Raw genomic sequence first — 21964 nt, forward strand, 5'->3', positions numbered from 1 at the left:
TTTAACTCATAATAAACCATACCATTACCTCCCTCCTCTCCATAACAATCTGAGTGACTGGCTACCAGTTTAACTGGTTAATTTACATCATTTTTCTTTGTTTTTTTGTGAGTTACCTGACCCCTCCCCCGTTCTTAATTATCTTCCAAATACTTACTCAACCGTCCTCCCTCACCGCATCGCCACCATCACGATCATATCGCCCTCCAACAATCGATGTTGCCCAACTCACATACGTCTTACAGCCACCTCACGGCCACCATAACACAACCCCACAATCATCCTGAATATGATAATCCATGTGAGAAAGATGTGAAGCTGTAAGGAGTTATACGATTTGATTAGACTAATTAAACAAGTAGAGAGGTATATAAGATGATTTCTAAAATGGAGGGGGTATATCGTAGAAAAACAAAAATAGCTGCCAGTTTTGAAGAAATTAACTACCATAGTCGATGTTGGTTGATAACTTGTATTATACACACTACATATACAGCTACAAAATATTTGAATAGATTTAGTCTTGCTTAAGCCTTAAGACCGTCTTAATTTAAGATCTCTCATAATCTTTTTATACTTTAACCTCTATTTTTTGTCATGGAAGTTGTGGTAGAACTTAGAAGTTTGCACCCTGCACAATTAGTGTTTACCACCCGTAAACTTAAAACGGTTCTTTTGATAACTACTTTACTCTTATAAGGGTCATAATTTTCTTCTGATTGGATTCATTTTTAGTACACGGCGAATTGTTTACTACCTCGCCATCATTTTAAGTCGTGTATTCTCAGAGCATGAATATAAATGACAAGTTATCAGCAAAACTTCAAAATACGGCACAGATAGGTAATACTAGTTCCAAAATTTAGTGGGAGTGAATTGCTGATATTTTTCGACAAAAAATTTCCCACCCCCGAATACTGTCAAGGGCCAGCCTTCCTTGCTCCTATCTTTCTCTGCTGAATCAAATTGAAAGCTTTGGTTCATAGCTCGAGAATTGAGATACATCTGGACATACCGCATACTTGTCCATATATTTACATATGTTAACCTAATGATACAGTTTAAGTATTGAGTATGTCACAGTATATGTAGTCAATCTAGTCTCCTGAAAACCTTATCAATGACTTCTTTCAAATTCGTGCAGCCGACTATCTGAATTTCAGAGCTGATGGCTTCTAGTGCTTTTTCAGCCGAAGCGGGAACAACACACTTCTTATATCCAAGTTTCACTAGTGTAGTAACTCTCTTTTCTATCCTCGAAACCTGCAATTAAGTGATGATTTACAACCAAATACATCTTCAACAACAAAAATTACGAGACAGGAGGAATCAGCTCCATTATTTACGGAAATGCCAGTGACCTCCAAAAAGTGTGACATTGGCGCAACTAGCTTTTCTTAATGTAGAAAAGATGTTAAAAAGGAGATGCTTACCATTCGAAGCTCGCCACCAAGGCCAATTTCTCCGATAAATGCCACATGATTAGGAAGAGGGAACTCCAAGAAGCTAAAGATGGAACAGTTTGAGGAAATGTTATTAACAATCAAATGAAAACAAGATTATCACTAGCGTTATAGAGTAACGCCATGGTTGATCACAAGGAAAAAGTAATTGGGTCAACCTACTGCTACCTCAAAACAGAAGCGGAAATTAGGGCATTTTTGTTTTATTCCACCATATATTCATATCTTATATTCTTACTGCTACTATTTGAAAAAAAAAAAAAAGAGTTCCGTTTCTTTCTAAATAAGTGATAAAAGGAATGTGTTGACAAGACGTGATAACTTGCCTGCTACAAATTGCCGCTGCCACCGCAAGATCTCCAGAAGTCTCGGCCAGAGTAACACCACTTATTACGTTCAGGAAAATGCTCTGCAAAACACCAAACATTGAAAAATAGTAAAAGGTATACAAATGACTACAACATCGAGTTCCTACTACTTATGACAATAACCTTTAATCGCTGACAAAATCACAAAATAGTATAGTCTCCGTCCTAAGTTTATTGCCTCATTTGCCTTTTGTGGTCGTATGATGTTAACTTGGACCACTTATTTTTCTAAAATAGGTAAGAGATAAAATGCCAAATTTGTCATGCTTGATTTTATCAAACCAACTATTTTCATATTAGCATTTTTAACAAGTTGTAATTGTCAGTTCAAGTTATGAGAAGATGTTGGACAAAGTCAACATGATTGGATCACCAAATACAATTACAGACAATATAAATGAGGAGGTAACATATAAGGTTCCATAAGGTTCAAAAGTGTTACATTGTATTGCCATTTGACATTGGGTATCAGCATAACTTTTTAATTTTATAGAAGTGAACGGTGTCAATGCCTCTTTAAGAAAGCTCGAGTGCCATCATAACTATTCTAATTCTACAAATCTAAGGTAGTGTTTGGAAACGCGGAATTGATTTCATTTTCATGATTTCAGTTGTAGAAATCAAAATGTTTGAATTCAATTCCAAATCCAAAAATTCGTTTGGTCACTTGGTGAACACGTGGAATTCAATTTTGGAATTCAACTTCTCAATGGTGTTTGGGAAACCCATGGAAATAGAATTAGAATTGGCAAGGCGGTACGAGTCCAAGTCACCAAACTTGTTTTTAAGATTTTTTTTGATAGGAAAAAATAAATAACTCTGACTAGAAATAATTTCGATTGAAAAAAATCATAAAGGGATTTTCTACGGTGTACCCCTATGTTTTCCCGAATTCTAACATATACATACCCTAGATTTTGCATGTCGAATTCTACAGTTGAACTCGCGTTTTAGGGATCTCACAAATGAACGGGTGGACAAGGTCCCAGTGTACAAAACCTTACCCTCACAAATCACTCGAGTAATAGATGTGAAGCTGACTTTAGAGCCTATCAGAAAGTACAGTACAAAAAATATACTAAACGCTATAGAAGAGAACATGATAAGACAAAGCAATAAGCAAAGAATGATTACATGATCGTCAATCTTAAGTCCCGCTTGCTTCTTAAGAACCTGCAAGTAAAAGAACAAAGCATCAGTGAGTTGTCTTTCACTCACGAAGGTTACAACTAAACAAAAGTATACTAGATTACATTTGAATTAAGCTGTTGATCAAGGACATACCGAAAGAATCATATCAGCCCTGCTTAGTTGAACGCCATTAATATGCCTAGTAGAACCAGGTCCGGAAACACATAAAGCCTACAAGTTCAGCTCATAAGACCAAACAGCAACTCAGGTTAAGCAAATACAAATGACGCAAATGGTTCATCCTTCCTAAAAATACAAAAGAAGGCTATGCTCCGACAGATATGATGCAGTCTTGTATTAATCGGACTCATGTATGGGTATTGGACACGGGTATGTATCAACATATCCAAGCGATGGACTTGTCATGACACAAACATTGAGACACGGGGAGGAAACTGTTTATTTAAAGTGAAATGCAAGTCTGTATGAAAGATAAATCTTAAAATACAAGATTTCTTTGTGGATCCACTAAGATAACTGTTAACTTGGCAACTATCCAGTAAGGATTCTATAGTCATCCTTGAGTGTTGTGTCGGACACAATTACGACAACAAAGTTGAGGAGTCATAGGATACGGTCAATCAAATGTGATTGATATCTTAATTGGCCTAAGGCTCCACGCCACACTTACATCCATGGTATTAAATCTTGGTTAGAGACTTGATTTGGATTATGTCATTGAGGCCTAATCTCGGTTGTTTTCTATAAATGTGGTCGATACCGCCTCAAAATGTGGTCACGCTAACCTTCCAAACCTTGATAACTTAATTGCACTTCGGTGTTGCAGGCAATATTTAGAACCATGACCAGATCTGTAAATTACCTGAACTTCAACAAGAAAAGATCGAGATCCATCAATAATTACAGCAATAGCAAGCCCAGCTAAGTGCTCTGAATCTGAATATTCTTCACTTAAAAACATCTCACTGGGATTTGCGACAGCTTCTAGTCCAGACACTGACATTGCGAAAACTCCCAGCTGCAACCAGGAGTGAATAGACACGTGAATAATCAAGCAGCTCATCTTGTTGTAGGAATATGAGTGCTCAGAATACCGAGCCAATCAATAACATGAAAGCAAAACAATAAAGATGACGTTCACTAAAGAATCTCCAACAAATTTCATTATCATTCAGAATTCTTTGTAAAAATACTACTCCGTACCATGTATTGCAATGAAGTTATGCTCAGGGAAGAGCTCAATAAGAAAACTAGGAGAAGCATATCAAACACATTGATGCTTCTGGAAGGGGGAAAAAGTACTTAAAAACGAGTAGAATAAATTAAGAGGGTCCCGCATGTATCTCAAGTTTAACATATAGAGAAGTTAGCAAGCTACCGTTGGCACGGGCTCAAACTGCTATTTTTTGCCTTCAATCTTGACATTTTATCAATGAATATTCTAGCATTTACTCGTTTAGCCATATGAAAGTATTTGCAATGAATTTTCACAATGTTAAAGACTGTCAGACCGTGTGAACCAATGGAAAATATACAGCAGAAACATTGGATCAATCAACAGTGATTTTTACCCTCTTCTGAAAAAGTGGATGGGGTTAAGAAAGAGAAGCGGGGCCATTTAAGGTAGATCTGAAGGGCGGGTCATTATAGGTCCGGTTTATTTTGGGCAAGGTCATTTAAGGTATAGGTAATTTCGATTCAAGTCGTTTTGGGTCACATCAACAGGGTCGGGTTAGTTTTGTACTCCCTCTATTCCAATTTTATTGTCCCCTTCCAGAGGCGGATCTCCCTTGACCTGCGCAGGGCCAAATCATATTAGGGTGTCTCAGTCAATTATTTACCTTTCTATTTTGGGAATGTTTTTGATGAACAATTTGATCCTCAACACTCAATTTGGTTCACTTGTCACCAAACAAATGGTTCCCTCCTCTTTCGTTGGTCTTTGTGCCAAAATCAAAGGTAAACAAATCATTGGGAGAAAGGAATTACATTTACGTTAAATTGAAAATGTCTAAAATAACAAAAACACCATATAATAGACATCGATTTTTTTTTATACTTTTAATTTAATTTGACTACATTTTAATTATTTCAATAATACCCCCTTCGTGCAAATGATTTATTTGCCATTTTTTTTGAGAAGCTATAATAAGGAAAGCTAAAAATTAGAACGGAAAGACTACAATAGTAGTCGATTTAATCCAGATCGGCCCCCGTAAGAATTTTTTTCAAGATCCGCCACTGTCCCCTTCACCCTCTCATTTTTTTCCAAAATAATTGCGTCCTTACTCTTTTGACTTTTGAGTAAGGAAAAGAGTGGATTTTCAATATTATCGCCTTCTGCATAACTTTTTCTTAAATCATCGCAAATAGAAAGTAGGACAACAAAAGTGGAATAAAGTGACTAATGTCTTAAGTAAAGATTCATGATTGAGATACGATTTATGACCATATGACAACAGACAATCACTTCAGGGATTCTTCATTTCACCAAAAAACATCATAAATTCTAAAAGCTTTAAGTATTAGTATGTGAGAATAACGAAGCTATATTCAAGCAAATCCAAACAATGGGATGGACCAGAAAACTTAATAAAATCGCAAACAAGATTCGAAAATGCAAATGATTAGTTTTGTAGTTTGTATAACAGTTGCATTATTGCACATGGATAATAAAACAACCAAACGCTACACAAGAATTCATAAAATTCTGAACAATTCGAAATCAGAAAAATCAGGTGAGGTCTAGAAAAGGAAAATAGTATATTACCTCATCAGTGGAGCCAAAACGGTTTTTAACGGAACGAAGCAAGCGATGTGATGAGTGCTTATCTCCCTGCAGGATCACAATAAATGGGTTGTATGAAAAAACAGAATAAGAGACATACCAACATAATTTCTGAGAATATTGAAAAGTTTAGGGCGCAGAAGATCTAATGTCTAGTTGATGTATTTAATTATCTTGTCATCAGCAGACATTAAGTGGCGTTGCATGAAATGGTGATGACATTCACATTGTCAACAGAAACATGTATTTTAACAGCACTTGCAGAAAGAAACACCAGATGCACACAGAACTTGACAACTAAGCTTCCACACAACCTATCAGTAGATCACAAGCAGATTCTTAATTTTAATTTTTAAAATCCAGAAACTCGGAGAATTTTGATTCCAAGGTATTGTCTGTAGGAATTTGACCAATGGATGTGTATACTATTAATAGTGAAAAAGTGAAAATGTTAGCTGCGTGTAATGTATCCTCTTTAATTACTTCAGTCGTAGGAATTTGACTAATGGATGTGTATACTATTAATAGTGAAGAAGTAGAAATGTTAGCTGCGTGTAATGTATCCTCTTTAATTACTTCAATCTTCTTGTTCATATACCCAAGCTGGTTTTGCGGATAACTTTTTTTATTCATCCCTTCCAAGCTATTTATCCAAATATGCAAACGTATTATTCTAGAAGATCAAACTTGAGTTAGCTTTCTTGTGATACTATCGTAACCTTTACTTCCAAGTTTCAAGAAATAAGATGAATCTGCAAATTAACAGAAATTTGCAACTCCTTGTTGTGAGAAGAGCCAAGAATTCCATCTATCTATATAAAATAATAAAACAAGAATCTTTACAATTTTGCTTTTCCCGCCTATCTTACTCACGTTCCTACCACACCCCACCCAAAATTTCCCCTAAATCTCCTGATAACTGATGTACAACTAGGTGCATCTCAAAATCAAACCCCAAACACCCACTACCTTCTTAACCGTAATTTAATATACTCCCCCTTCCGGCCTTCCCTCTCTCAAATCGTTCATTTCCAATCTCTTCGCATCTGGCCTCCAAACTTTTCCAAACCCGAAAAAACTGTCCATATTCTGCCATAATTTCTTGGTTCTGAAACTATGTTACTTCGACACTTCAGCTCACGTACCCGTGTCCGACATTCGATCTTGGACACTGGCATACCACTCGGACACTTCATTTTAGACCAAAAACTTGACATTTTTTCATAAAAAAGCCGTGTCCGACACTTGGATACGCACATGTGTCCGACCCTTCTAGCGGAGTCCTATTTGCTCTTCATAGCTCTCCTAAGTCCTAACTATATATTCTTCAGGCCTCTATGTTCAAGTCAACCTGAATTACAAATCGGCCTTTCAAAAAATCGTTTAAGCTCCTACTTTGATGTTTCTCCGTCGTATTTAACAAGTTTAAAAGAAACAATACGGTTAAGAAGAATCCAATTCAAAATCAGTCATTTTTACTCTTACTGTTTATGTTAGCGTTTAGCAAGTTTCTTACTCCGTAAAATTTATATCTTTGTTCCTTTTAATGTGTCTTATTTGTTTCAGATTTTTTATTAATTTTTTTAAATTGGTGTTTACGCATTTTGTAGTGGTTTGTCATATTCATTTTCTTTTGTCATAATTTTAGTTAGGTCTGTGAAATGGGCTATTCTTTTCCTATTGTTGCTTTAGCATTGACTTTCAATCTTTGTTAAAACTTGAAGCTTTATTAGACGACTACGCTATGTTACATACATTAAAATTTTGTAGATAACAAAGATAGACACAGGTCAGGAATTTTGTGTAATGTGCGAAGAGAAGAGCAATTTTACTGGAGAAGGATGAAAAGGGAGTATGTGCAATTGTTGAATCTCACTCGATTCCGCTGCGAATTTGATGAGCAATGAAATGGAACATGATATGAGTTAGTCTCCTCATTATCGTGTATTGTAACGTTACTTGTACCAAAATAAACTGTATTGTAATGTTATCTCGCACTCCTAATTATTTATTTTCTAAAATTTTATAAATATCGATCATCATGTGAACAAGACACTCCTATAGCGGTCATGAGCTTGTGGTTATTTTTTTCTTTATTGACTACCATTAACTACTAAGATGGTTTGGCCATGTGAGAAGGAGACCTATGGATGGACCAGTTAGGAGGCCGGAGACTTGGAGAACAGAAAAGGTCCCTAGAGGTAGAGGAAGACCGAGACAGACATGGTTGAGAGTGATAGAGCACGATATGAGATTTCTGGGACTTGAGGAGAGTATGGTGACGGAGAGGGCACAATGGAGGGAAAGGATACATGTTGATTTCTAGTATTTGATATTTTTTGACATATTTAGTGTTTTTATTTAATTAAAAAAATTAAATTATTTGTTCTTCTCTCCTTTATTACATTTTTACCGACCACTTTCTTATATATTTTACTTGGTTTATTTTTAAGGCATTCCGGATCCTTAACTCTATTTCGGTATTCAAAATCGTTTTAATCTTTCTCTCGATTTAAATTTTAAGTTTTTATAAAAGAAATCTGAAATTCGATTTTAAAACCTGTAAGTTTACCTTGACTTTCCATTACATTTCCGCTCCCCCTTTTATTTTTCATTTTCCTTTTCTATTCGCTTTTTGAGGTGTACGTTCACCTATGGATGGTTCTAAAGGATGATTCATGTCAGCCGACCCCAAATCATTTTGGGATTAAGGCTCTGATGTTGTTGTTGTTGTTGTATATTTATTTTAGATTTTCAACGTAACAGAAAACTTTTGCTTCAAACTGTAGATAACGAGTGGTAAGAAGGTTTGTCATCAGATGAAGCAAGCAGGAAGATTGTGTACTGCCATACTGACTTGAGTGACTTCCTTAAACAATGGTGTAATGTTTGTGTTCTTCCATAAAGTGATAAAGTACTAGAAGAGTGTCCAATCAATATATACTTTGTGTTTACCTATTATTTTGTGTAGCTTCAAATATATGCATATTAATTCAAGTTAGGACAACAAGTGATGAATACAAGTCCATTGCCATTGCAGCATGTAATTACGTAACAGTTATATCATAAAACTATTTGTGTTTCCGTTGAAAAATCAATACAAATGACTCTTTTTCAACTTTACAAAGTCTTAATTACGCAACTTTCAAATGTAAGGTCGTTTTGTAGGCATGGTAATAATATCAACAGTAGCAGAGTACAATTTTCGTTTCGTACTCCGTATAATTTTTCTGTTAGAGATTGATTCTTTAATTTTCAATCTCTAGAGACCCTTTCCTGTGTTAGCTTCATTCAATAACATAACAATAAATTTAATACAGTATTTACTATATAATGTGCATGGGTAAAATATAATACTATATACACAAACATTATAATTTTCAATTTAATTTTTTGAAAATATTCTTTTATTTATGCCCGTGCATTGCACGGGTCCTAAACTAGTTTGTCATGTAAGATCACCCTCCACCACCACCAATCAATTGACAATCATGGATTCATGGCCTGCAGCCCTTTTAATGTAGGGTTACTGGATGCATATTCCTGGGTTACTCTGACTCTCCAACACCATGTTGACAAAGTGTCAGTGTGGATACGGCTCTATTGCACGAAGTTTTCTATTGTGTGATCAAAAGAAGTGTCGATGTTCGTGTTGTATGGCACACGCGACATGGCAGCTAACTGAAGCGACGGAGTAACATATGCACATTCTACCCACTAGGCCCAAGTAATGCGCTATTTTAAAGCCTAATCCATGGTATGATATGAATTATATATTTGAATCTTCTAGTCTAGTGATACTTTTTTGAGACTATTAAAAAATTTGCAGTTCCTTTGGCGAGAAAACAGCCGAACAAAAGGATTTAAGTCAAATAAGGAAGTACAGAAACAGAAGAGGAAGAGAAACTTCGAGAATATTACAAATGAAGAAGGCAAAACCAACCTCCATATATAAAACGACATCAACAATGTGCTCCAGAACACGAGGTCCTGCAATGTCTCCATTTTTGTTTACATGTCCAATCTGTCACAGAGAAAAAATAATATTGTAAGACAAAGCTAGACTGAGGACTTGCAATATGTATAAAGCCGTCTTGAGCGTGTAGATTACAGCTTTCATACTCGGTCAATCGGTACAAGTGTACCACCAAAAGCGGTGGTATCAGAATGGGTTAAAAATTGATTGTATTGGCTAGCTATGTTACTCCGACTCTTCTAACTCTCTCGCGTACCCGTGTCCGACACTCGACACTCGGACATGGGTATGACACTTGGACACCTCATTTTGAACCAAAATATGCATATTTTTCATAAAAATAGCCGAGTCCGACGGATACTTCTAAATAGGTCTGAGTTTACTTTTTTTAGGGTTTGTAACTGAAAGATAGGAAAGGTATGGGTAGTGCGAGAAAACAAGATTGGATGATCATTTACAATAAAAATTAATGGGTGCAAAATATGAAAATGTGAGCCAAGTAATAAAGACATGAGTGACGAAGATGAAGATTAATGGTGAGAAAGATGAAGTTGACGGGAAGCTGTGTTACCCCGACTCTCCGACACTCGTGTCTGACACGTGTCGAGTGTCGGATACAGCCATTTTGTGAGAATTTTTCAGTTTTGGGGTCTAAAATGAAGCGTCGAAGTGTTGTGTCGGTGTCGGACAGATAGGTGTCGGACACCGGACACGGCAGCTAAATGAAGTGTTGGAGTAACATAGACGGGAAGTTAAAGCTAACAGAAAACTTAGCCGAAATTACAATGCAATACCACAACATGTTTTTGGTGGTTTGATTTTATTTTCCCCTCTAAATAGTAAAAATTTTCATTTGATGCTCTATTTTCTCAAAAACATTCTCATGCAATACATCGGAGTACATTGTGTTTTTTTTCCTTCTATTTGTTCAAAAGAAAATTCAACACGGTACCATAGGCGTGGGGGCGGGGATTGGTAGGTGGGAGCAGCGGTAGAGATGGCAAGACATGGTGGGTGGTAATGGATCGGGTGGCGGCGGGAAAGATAAGAAGGGAAAGAAAAAAGATCTCTAAAACTATTTGAGAGGAAGAAAAATGAGGGGTAATTTGGTAAAAAGCGTGGAAGAAAAATGAGGGGTAATTTGGTAAAAAGCGTAGAGCGTTGAGTAATATGTGTACGCAATATCCTTACAAAAATGAGTCAGAAAAACCATGTGACACTATCAAACCCGTTTCTTACCAAAAAAACAGGAATATTTGTCTTCTTTGCAAAACGAAGCAATGCTGAAGTACATTCCTTCACCTGCAACAAAATATACATAAGACGAAATCATCTTCAAGTGTTATAATCAAAATGTCAATGATTATTACTCCATTTGTCCTAGTCAATTGTTGTCCTTTGCCTTTTACATGTTTGCCAATGCTCATTTCATTTCGTAAATATCTTTACTTGCATAAGTGTGAAAATTATAAAATTTTGATAATCTTAACGTACTCATTAAGACGAATCAAACAAGATCCCTCATGACTATATTTGGTGTTGTGCAATGGAAATTATTTTAAGGATTCTCTTCCTTTATGAATAGTGTCCAAAAGGCAAAGGACAACAATTGACCGGGACATCGAGAGTGTGATTTTTTTATAAGATTATTGGTAATAACTAATATAAATTTCGCGCGAATGCACAGTTTTTTAGATAAAGATGTTAGAGAATTAAACAATTATATCACTGGTATAACTCCATTTGAAATTTAACCATTAAATTTACTATTAGTAATGTTTTGTATTAAAAGGTAGAAAAGAGAAGGTTCAACACTTTTACTCCTAATAAGATTGTCGATTTTACTGAAACTGTTTTTTTAAAAACTATTGTTGTTATATTATTATATCCACTAAAGGAGTAATAAAAACGTGAAGTGATGACATTGGTAATACAATCAGATAAGATATAGTACTTTGTAATAAATATACTTATGTACTCCGTATATGTTAAATAAAAAAATTAACCAAAATTTAAATGTTCACATATTAGGGAGCGGGGATAGATATTAAGTTAAAGTGAAAGATAAAAACATATAATTACTAAGTTTTTTCATTTTAGAAGTAAAAATGTCTATAAATACTACTAACTTATAGTATAAGTTTGTATCAAAAGACAGAATAATAAAATTATTTAGGAAGTGTGTGCTAAAAAATGTTCGTGATGATCATGTTTAGTTTTTAAAATAATATCAAATATTTCTATCCCATCATACGTATAATTAGTGCAATTTTATTTATGTAACAAAATCAGATTATCTTATTAATATGTCTATGCAAATTGAAAAAATATTATACCATGTTTAAATGGAATAGAGTTATTTATTGTTTAAAATAATGTCAGATAGTATGATATAGTGAAATCTAATTATAGAAAAATTCATTTAGGCGGGGAAAAATTTAGTAACCTCTTATTCTTTTAGTATAGGGGGGATGATACTAATAGAAAACTTGTACTTTGAGGTAAAGCACACTAAAATCTAGCAGATAAAGAATCAGAAATGTAATTTTTAATCATCTGAGCATACTTTGATTCTTTGGATATATTTATGTAATTATGTCCATAAATCCTTAAGAAAAATACCGAAAAGAGGGAAAGTAAGATAGTATTTGGATTAGTGTTCCAATTAATCATACATTCATACCTGCGCCATCCCGCCAGGGCTTCCAGTCACCGGCTTTAGATACATAGTTTGAATGGAATCAACAACGACAGCACGTGGGGAAAGCACTTGCACCTTTTCTAAAATATCCTGCAGGAAAAGGTATAACACCTTAGACTTTGCAGTTGTAGAACAGCGGATTTAGGATTTAATGAAACCAGAGTTTCCAGCCATTCAAAATATCAATATAGCCATCAATAGAACACCTGATGAGAAAATAGCAAGTGTAAGATAAAACAAAAGGTGAAGTTTTTGTTTGCTTCTAAGCATGCAATGAGTCTCGACAATTATACGACATGGCTATATTGGGGGGAAAATTAACCGATAAACTTGTAGCAAATTGTTGAAAGAACTTGATAAAAACGTATCAGAAAGAACAAAAAGAGATGCCTTAATGCAGCAAACTTAAACCCCATCCAATAGAGTGATAAATTGTTCTAAGTTCTAACCAACTGCTTCCGTAAAGGAAGTCCCAAGGCAACAATTGAGGAATAAGCAAGAAGCAACTAAATACAGACACAATTAGCTCTAACCAACCTCAATATCAGTGCTTGAATAAAGGAAAAGCTCTTCTGTATCGATGCTCAGCCGATCTGCTCTATTTCCAATTTGCTCTACACTCTAGAGAAGAAAATATAATTAGCATATTGTCAGGTTCAAATAGTCAAAACAGAGAAGGTTACAACATGTCATTAACAATTCCCAACTAAACAAAATCAAAGTCAGATGTGCCATCAAAGGTTGGAATCCATAAATTGAAAGGTAATCTAATACTCCCTCTCATCCAAACCAAAGGTAACACTTACCTTATTCGGACCATCCAAACCAAACTACCCATTCCTATTTTGGTAAAAAAAACATTACTAAAAACTCCTCATACACCCTTATTATTTACATAAAATGCCATCATGTTTGTGGCCCTCTTTTAATCAAGCTACAAGTGGCCCTATTTTAATTCCAATACTACCCTTACCTTTTCTCTATTTTCTTAAAACTTGTTCCCTCCCATGTTACCTTTGGTTTGGATGGGAGGGAGTAGATCGTATTGTAAAGATATTTTCAGTAGCCAAACCCTTCATGACTACTGAAAAGCATCAAAGTAAAACGGCCATAGAAACAAATTAGAGCTGCACGCCGCACGACCAGTTCTAAGGTCTTGAAGATTACCGCGACTTCATATTAAGGCAATATATCAGCCGTATTTTTAAGCGACACAATTGAAATGAAGGTGTGGCGTCCGAACCTAAGATCAAGATTGAAACCGAAGTTCAATGCCATGAAATATCCCTTACTCATTTTGAACCAAACATTCACTCTCTTTTAGTCAAGTCCATTACCAATACTATGCAAGCTGAAATGTTCTACCCACCTTGTCTTGTACTCTTCGCTTGCTTAAAGTATATCATTAGGCCTTTCCCGGGATGGGAGATATTCTTGCCCCCAGCATAATGGGTGCGCTCTCTCCTTTAAAATTTAGCAGCACTAAAACAGTAGAATAATGAAAGGTGGTGTTGCTTCTAGTGCACTAACCTCTTCACCAGATATGTAGAGAACAGGCGCTGCTCCTCCAACATCACTGCTCACTGCTACAAGTGCAGCCATCTTCATTTTGAACATAACTTAGTGAAACATACAATATTGCAGCACTCTAGCGCAATCTCCCGAGATAAACTATTTAAGCAGGTTTAATGTGACAATAAAGGGATCACACCTGTAATGCCAATGTACTTTTGCCCACACCAGGATCACCACCAACCAAAATCAATGAACCTATAAAAAATCGCAAGAAATTTTGTTGAAAGAGTTACACTCTGAGCAAGCTCATCTTGGGGAACTGTAATAATGTAAAGCTTGTTAGAAGCTAGAGAATCAGAAGGCAAAGCAATGTACTCCCTACTTCCCAGTCATTTGTTTACCTTTGATTTTGGCACAACGACAAAGGAGGGAGGAGCGGACCATTTGTACTTGTGCTTATTGGATGACAAGTGGATTAAGATGTATGCGGGTGATCAAGTTACCCATAACAAGCATTCCCAAAATAGAAAGGTAAACAAATTACCAAGACACTCTATAAATGAAAAAAGGTAAACAAATGATCGGGACGGAGGGAGAAATTTTGCAAGAGAGAATCTTGTACGATAAATCAAGAGCTTTCTCCCAAACGAAAACAGGGGACACAACCTTCCATAAAGAAAGGAGTCAAACATGAGATAATGTTTTAGTCAATTGTCTAATGGGGATGTCACCAACTGCACTATCCCTTGAAGCCTCGCGCTGATACATTAACATGCAAGTAGGATGAACATGTTTATGTCTATTCTCTATTTGCACATATGGTTTGTAACGAGTAATGAAAGAGATGAACGGGGGAAGAAAAATTGGTAAAACACAACATACATGCACACGTGAGAGAGACAGAACATGAAGGTATAACTTCATTGACTAAACCTCAACTATAAGCGTAGGCTTTTGATTGAGATAATAATTTCCCAATAAAGTATTAGCCACGCTATCTCAGTCATTTACCAGTTTCCACATTCAAACTATTGTTAAAGGCGCCAAGGACATGTAAACCAACGTAAATAAACAAAAAAATACAGAGCCAGAATTCGTCAAGAACACAAAAAAGGCAACATAACACAATTAGACACTCAATCTGTACCTGGCACAACACCGCCACCAAGCACCCTATTAACTTCCAATCCGAGCAAGCCAGACCTGAAATCAGCCAAATCATACCTCAATTTTCAGCATTTTGCAAAATATTTGCTCTTACAAATAACATAACATCATTAAATATAACTGTTAAGTCTAGGCTACTAGAATTGCACCACTGATCAACATAAAACCCGAACACTAAATCCGATATAATTGAACTCCTGGCCTAGCTACACATAATGAAAGCAATCAAATTGAACATAACCATAGCCAAAACATACAACTTACAATCGAATGCGCCATTCCATATGATTAATCCCTCGATTCACATCCACCAACCTAACCGGCTCATTTTGCCCAACCATTTGTTCAGGCAACCAAGACGACTTCATCATTTTCCCAGAAGTCTCGTTTTCCGACACCGAAAACTGCTTCAAAGTCCCAATTTTATTACATGATCTACAGGTTCCCCACCACTGGGCTGTGCTATGTCCACAATCATCACATACCCAATGAATCTTACTCTTCCCTTTCTTCCCTCCCGCTACAAAATCCCTCGAAACGACACTCTTCGCCACATTCGACGACAAGTTCACTCGAATCCTCGAACCCTCTTCCCTGCTACTACCTACACCCTTAATTGAATTTGTTGGAGTACTCTGAGGAGAACTGAAGGTTGACCAGCCCCTAGTGCTCGGTTCAGAAGTTGATTCTTCGGATGCGCCATTGACGTCGATGAGAGGCGATTCGGGATATGATTTGGGGGTAATTGAATGAATTGGGCGAAAATGGCGAGAGGAATTAGGGTTTTGATCGTGTTGATTGTAGATGATTAAAGAGTTTACTGAAGGGGGAAGAAGTTTGAATTTGGATGAATTAAGAAGGGAAGTTTGTGAACGAAGTAGATGAATTGCTGCCATTTCTGAAACTTGCATGTGAGAGAAATTAGGAATTAGGGTTTTGACTGTTGAATTGAAAGGGCGCGCGAATACGAGGAAGGAAGGTGGGAAAATTACAAGTAACCTGATGACAACTTTGGATTTACAAGTGCTAAACCCGACCCAAATGACTTGTCTAGTAAACTATACCTGGCAAACGGGTTAACCGGGTCGGGCTTAGATCGGGCCATTTTGCATTTCTCAAATTTACGAGTTTGTTTGGACTAGTTGTTCCTCCGCGCGCGAGGCGCGCGGAGTCCCAAAGACCATCTCCGTCTTTTTAGAAAATATTTAGCCTGACATGATCTGTATATAATATTTAGTCATGTAACTTCTGCCTTACGTGAAAGGTAATAATTGTTAATTCGATCTTGTTAACGAATGCCCCCGGGGCGGTGGATAATATCCATAAACTAGCAATATTACACTATTGATTACAGACAAAGATTAATACCTATATATTTAAGCATTTCTATTATTAATATTAATATACTATTCCTCGACATCCTGCTAATCAAACTCATACCGTTAAACTACAACAACCCCACCCACCACCGTCACCACCCACCACCATCCGTCCCAACTGTCACCAACCACCACCAAATCTCGTCGCCGAGATCGCCAATACTCATTGACAACCTCACTGCCCTTCCTTTGCGACGGCTATCATAGTATCATCCCCGGCCACCCTAAACCCCACGCAAACATCGAACTTTACACCTCAATTTACCGTTCAAAAACCACCATAGTTACCACATCAACAACTATAACAACCATCCTATGGAAACTCGTTAGATCAAATCGTCTTCTTATTCTTCCCCACTCCAAATTTTATCCGGAAAAGGGTCTAGGGTTCGGTGCCGATAAATTGACCCCTAAACCTTTTCTGGGTGATTCCGACGGCTTCGCCGCCGAATCCCGAACCATTTGACACCCTATGGAGGGAATGGTGAACCCTTTTCGGGAATGGCATTAAAAGAGGATCGTGGTAGCGGTTTGGAAGAGGTTGTCAGACGAAATGGGTTAGGTTGGATTGCCGGCAACCTGAATATGGGGTTTGAGTTTGAGATATCCGGCGGTGGGAGAGGTGTTGGTGACATACGATGGTTAGGGGAGGGGTTTTAGCAAAGTTGTTGAATTGCTAGTATCTAGGAATAAAAGATACGGAGTAAATAATGAGTGAGGAAAACTGGAAAAGTATGTCTATGTTCACATGTTACAACTTGCAGTATCTTTTTTTTTTTTTTCTTTTTTTTCTTTTTCTCTCTATTTTCCTGCTTAACCAACGCCCCGGGGGCTGTTTTTATCATTTGCCTTGTTAATAATGGCTACATATTTGTTTAGCGAAAACAAGATTAGATAATGACTATAGATGCTCGCTCGTTATCTAATTAGCTATAATTCACCGGTACATCTTATGTATAGCACTCCAACATTATGGTATTTGACCCACATTATACATCAAACGTGTAGAATGGCTCTGAGAATGTTCCGTTGCTAAATAGTTTCGTATTTGGCCAACACTTAAACCCCAACATTACCGTATACATACCCAATGTACTACTAAACGAAAGAGTAGCACTGGCTAAATATTTTCCATTGACAGAGAAACGACTTCCGTGGTCACTCGTCATAACTCCAACTCAAGTGTTGTCCTGACCTTGCATTTTGTGGTTACCTGTGACATGGATAGAATCACATTAACTCGGGGAAGAGCAGATTCAATAGTCCTTATAAAGACAAACTACTCCAAAAATTTAGTTGGAAGATAACCATAATTGAACAAATTTTGAATCTGGAGACACAAGTGCCCACCTGCCTTTTCTCCATTTAGAACTTAGAACTGCACTCAACTGGCTTAACACTAATTGACATGTGATTAATGTAAGAGAGGGATCAATTTTAAACGACGTGAAAAAATACAAATTCCACGCTGTTAATCATTAAATAAAACCTTTATAGCAGGATCCTGCTCCTTGAGGTACCTGCCTGCCCCCAGTAATGGTATGTGCAGCTCCTATGCTAAAGTATAAAAAATGATGGCAATGAGGAGGAAGAAAGAGGGGAAAGGGTTAGATTAATGAAGAAGTAAAGAAAGTTAACTAAAAAGGTTGTTAGTCCAAATTCACAATTTGTGACATTCAACACTTCACATCACCTGTAGATTTTATACGATTAGTAGAAGGCATGTCCTTCTTGCTCCGATTGATGGTGCTACCATTTTGCATATAGTAACCATGCCTTGCTGCGACAAAGTGTCAATGGTAGTACCATCGTCCATGGCCAGGTATATTTGCGAGCTTTCTTGGTTTAGAATTGAATAAAGCCGTTAAGATGACCGATAAGCGTATAGTAACATACATCTGATCTCGGTAGCTTTGTCTATACTCACTTCAAAAGCATTGTAAAACTACCGTGAATTATTATTTCTTAAAGAGTGTCCACCTTTTCTTCCTACACTCTTTATACTACATTTCAGATATCCTTGAACATTTACTTCAACCTTTTCCCTCTCCAAATTCCAGGTCCCATGGTTCCGTAAAAGGGTGGGTCACGATGTAGTCCACATCATCCCTCCTTTGCGGGGCTAACCATTGAACCTGCCACGTCGTCTCTCGGATGATTCACCACCATTGTAGATACTAAACAGATACGAATAATCAAAAGGATATCCAATAATTTCAAAATTAGTACTACCCAGCAAACACTAAAAAAACACCAAACTTTACCCGAAAAATTACAAGAAATGACGTACAGAACAAGGTCGGATCTTTTCATTTGTAACACGACGAAAAAGTTACACTTTCTTTGTGAGAAATTTGAACAGGGGTTTAGTGTATCCTTTATATCAATATGGGAGTTTCGATACTATTAAAAATGACAAGCAAGCAGAGTGTTGAGGGCAATAGTGAGCTTTTCCAGGATGACTCTTACAACTACTGAGGTGACACCGTGATGGGGAATCTGTTAAAAAATGGCTATGACAACAAGCCAACTAAATCGGACCGTGATTATCTTTGCCGCCGGTTTAACTTTATTGAAAACGACCTAACCTTCAAAGAACGTAATCACCACCATCAAAATAACCTACCAACATCTCAAAACTCCCACATACGCCACTAACTTCAACATGAATACAATGAACAACACTCCCATCATCACCCAATCCAAGAAGAACCAATTCAACCACCCATCTTTCAAGCACCTATGGTAGATTGGTAAATCACAAATTATAGAATAAAACCGTCTTACAGCATGACATGGTCCTTTTAGTAACAACTGAGTGTTTTCATACATAAAAGAACCGTCTTACAAGTATTACATGATTAATTACTCTTATTAGTTGATTGTACACCAAAGTTTAAATTTAATTTTAGAAATCCATGTACAATCCATGTATATTGATATTGCTAAGAAGGCAAAACTAAATTCAAGTGATAAAAGCAAAAAATTCAAGTGCTAAGAAGGCAAAACTAAAAGTGTAATTCTCAATCTTGACACCATATCCATCGACAATATACAATTCCCGATAAACCAAAACTAAATGCAAGTGATAAAGCAAAAAATTCAGCCTACCATTCACAAGAAGAATAAGCTAAACAAGACCTACCCCCAATACCCACCAAAGTAATTTATCTAAAGAACCAAACCTCCAGATCAAAAAATCAAACCCGAGCGGCTTAAAAACAAAGAAATCTGTATGTGATGAATTGAGCATACAGAAACAAACACAAGAAAAATATAAACAAATCACAGGTTGTTTATATTGTGGGAGTGTGGGACGGTGTTCAGTGAGTGCAAGAGAGAGCTTTTGTAAGAAGTGCAAAGTTCACACTTGTGTCGAGGGATTTCAGAGAAAGGAACTATGGCCGATAGTTTGGCACGATCCACAATAATACATGAATCAATCATCAAGGAAAAAACGCACCTGAGGGATGATAGTTGCTTCTGATTGTATCCTCAAAACTTAATAGACCGCAAAATGGCACATTCTTCTTTCTTTATTTGGCTGCTTCTGACTTCCACTCTTAGACTTATCCAATATCAGTTCCTTGAAAGCTATTGTATAGTAAAGCAAAAAACAGATTTAAATAGATCGCAAAATGGAAGAAACAATATTCTCCAACAATTAAAACCAAAACTATTTAAAGAAGAGCGCTTGTGAGACTGTAAATTTCCATAGTTCGGAAATTAAACCCGCTACAAAATCATCAAAAAAATCGTACTCGTTGCAAGATGTCAAAGACTAAGTAGGTAACCAACATATTTCCTCAACTACTCAACATATTTTCATCTCTCATAAATTGAGACTCACCAAGTACTCAGTTGGCATAACTCAGGTTATGGAACATAAACTAAGAAAGGAAAATACGTGTTTGACGTAGCGAATCGAGTACACAACACCTATATTTTCAGCCAGATGATATCAATGTTTCATATCCATTAATCAATCCTAGTTTCATTACTCAATCCTAGTCAAAATAGAAAGATTGCAAACGGATGGTTGAATCCCTAAAATTTCAAAAAAGATTTAACAATTACTCATAAACTCGCTGCCGCAATCTCCAGACCAAACAAGTGGTGTACAACATGAATAAATGGCTGAATAAATGAATGTGAAAGGAGGAAGAAGAGACACACCCAAATGAAATTGAAAGAGGCATGGCCGCTATTGTGTCGCAAATGACGGAGGTTACAAATACGGTGTTGTGTTAACTGATTTGACAGAATACGATCAAGATAATCACCCTAAGTGACCCACACAAGGTTGATGATTCCAGTTTTTCATTATCGCTGTAAAAACCAAATCTAAAATCGTGTGAAAATCTGGGAATGGATAAGCGAGGGTCTAGAGCACCCTTCAATTGATTTACACACCAACATTATGATCATCTTCGTCACTAAAGCATGTACAAAGTATATGTTATCAAAAAATGAAAATCAACAACTAATAGAAAAACTAAAACCAGGTGAATGGAAAAGAGAGAAGGAAGAATCACTTACTGAATTCAACACCTGCGGACCTAACTACAGACAGAAGAGTCAAGAAAGAGAAGGAGAAGGATAGAGAAGGAGGCGGGTAACAGGGTAAGGAAGAAAGAGATTGAGATTAGGGATTAAAAAAATGAGGAGGAGAGAATGAATAGGAAAAACGCTGTAGAGCTCGTGATAGGCACGAGAACACTGGCCTACTGTAGCCAAACCCAATATTTTCCAAAGTTCTTACATTTAGAAGGGTTTTAGATTGGGTTGGTCATTTTGGGTTACAGGTTTGTTCGTCAGGTCTGTTTCGGGTCACGCGGATCGGGTTATTTTGGGAATGATTACGAGAAAAAATGCATTTCAAGTCTTTTGAGGTCAATTAAATTTATGTTTGTCGAGTCATTTTCGCGTTGGGTGGTTTCGGATCGGATCATTTTGGGTCAGGTCTGTTACGGGTGCGTGAAAGCTCGGGTGATATTCGAGTCAGGTTGGGTCAATCGGGTGTCATTCAGGTGCGGCAGTTCGGGTCGATTTCGGGTTTCGGGTCAGCCTTTTCAAGTCGGGTCAATCTATAAACTAAGGTAGACCTGACAGCATTAATCTGACCTGAACGACCCGATCAGAATAATCTGACTCATACCCGATCGAGAATCCGAAATTAAGACATGTGTTTGACCCGACCTTATATAACTCGACTTGAATGTTTATTGTTGCACACTAGTCATTATTCATAAAAAAAAACTTGATAGTAGTTTACCTAGACCCGAAATAACTCGATCCGAACTCTTACAAACTGAAATTAACTCTACATGAACCCAACCCAATTAACCGGTTCGTGAGCTCTAAACTAATAATATTGGTTTAGCATTAGCTAAAATTGGTGAAAGATAACAATGGCCTAATTCGAAACCCAAACCGAAAAGCATGAAATACAAAC

The 21964-nt window shown here is 36.8% G+C and overlaps 1 protein-coding gene and 1 long non-coding RNA gene across 4 annotated transcripts; both read right to left on the minus strand.

Moving 5' to 3' along the window:
- Nucleotides 1-815: 815 nt before the first annotated feature.
- On the minus strand, nt 816-16167 carry LOC141610974 (uncharacterized). Its single transcript, XM_074429324.1, has 15 exons — nt 15395-16167; nt 15111-15166; nt 14160-14218; nt 13979-14050; nt 12986-13069; nt 12431-12538; nt 10987-11049; nt 9715-9795; nt 5754-5819; nt 3846-4001; nt 3116-3193; nt 2966-3004; nt 1790-1872; nt 1434-1506; nt 816-1263 (listed from the first exon to the last, which is right to left on the minus strand). The coding sequence occupies exons 1-15, from the start codon at nt 16039-16041 to the stop codon at nt 1093-1095; spliced, it is 1836 nt and encodes a 611-aa protein (XP_074285425.1). The 5' UTR covers nt 16042-16167; the 3' UTR covers nt 816-1092.
- Nucleotides 16168-17728: 1561 nt separating this feature from the next.
- LOC141610977 (uncharacterized) lies at nt 17729-21267 on the minus strand. Of its 3 annotated transcripts, XR_012528468.1 has the most exons (5): nt 21049-21267; nt 20686-20838; nt 19973-20103; nt 17999-18066; nt 17729-17908 (listed from the first exon to the last, which is right to left on the minus strand). It is a non-coding gene; the product is annotated as an uncharacterized LOC141610977 (long non-coding RNA). The 3 variants fall into 3 exon arrangements; XR_012528469.1 differs by lacking the exons at nt 17729-17908; nt 17999-18066 and adding an exon at nt 18300-18686; XR_012528467.1 differs by lacking the exons at nt 17729-17908; nt 17999-18066 and having other exon boundaries at nt 19157-20103.
- Nucleotides 21268-21964: the final 697 nt, after the last annotated feature.

Source organism: Silene latifolia, chromosome 11 (genome assembly GCF_048544455.1).
Source record: "Silene latifolia isolate original U9 population chromosome 11, ASM4854445v1, whole genome shotgun sequence".
In the NCBI taxonomy this organism is placed as follows: Eukaryota; Viridiplantae; Streptophyta; class Magnoliopsida; order Caryophyllales; family Caryophyllaceae; genus Silene; species Silene latifolia.

Bases quoted from the DNA above. Each gene is read 5' to 3' on its own strand.
- LOC141610974 (XM_074429324.1), bottom strand. From the start codon at position 16,041: ATGCAAGTTTCAGAAATGGCAGCAATTCATCTACTTCGTTCACAAACT. The intron at 14,219-15,110 runs GTACAGATTGAG...GATTTTTTATAG, and splicing joins TGGTGGCGGTGTTGTGCCAG to GTTCATTGATTTTGGTTGGT. The intron at 1,264-1,433 runs GTAAGCATCTCC...ACTTAATTGCAG, and splicing joins TTGGTGGCGAGCTTCGAATG to GTTTCGAGGATAGAAAAGAG.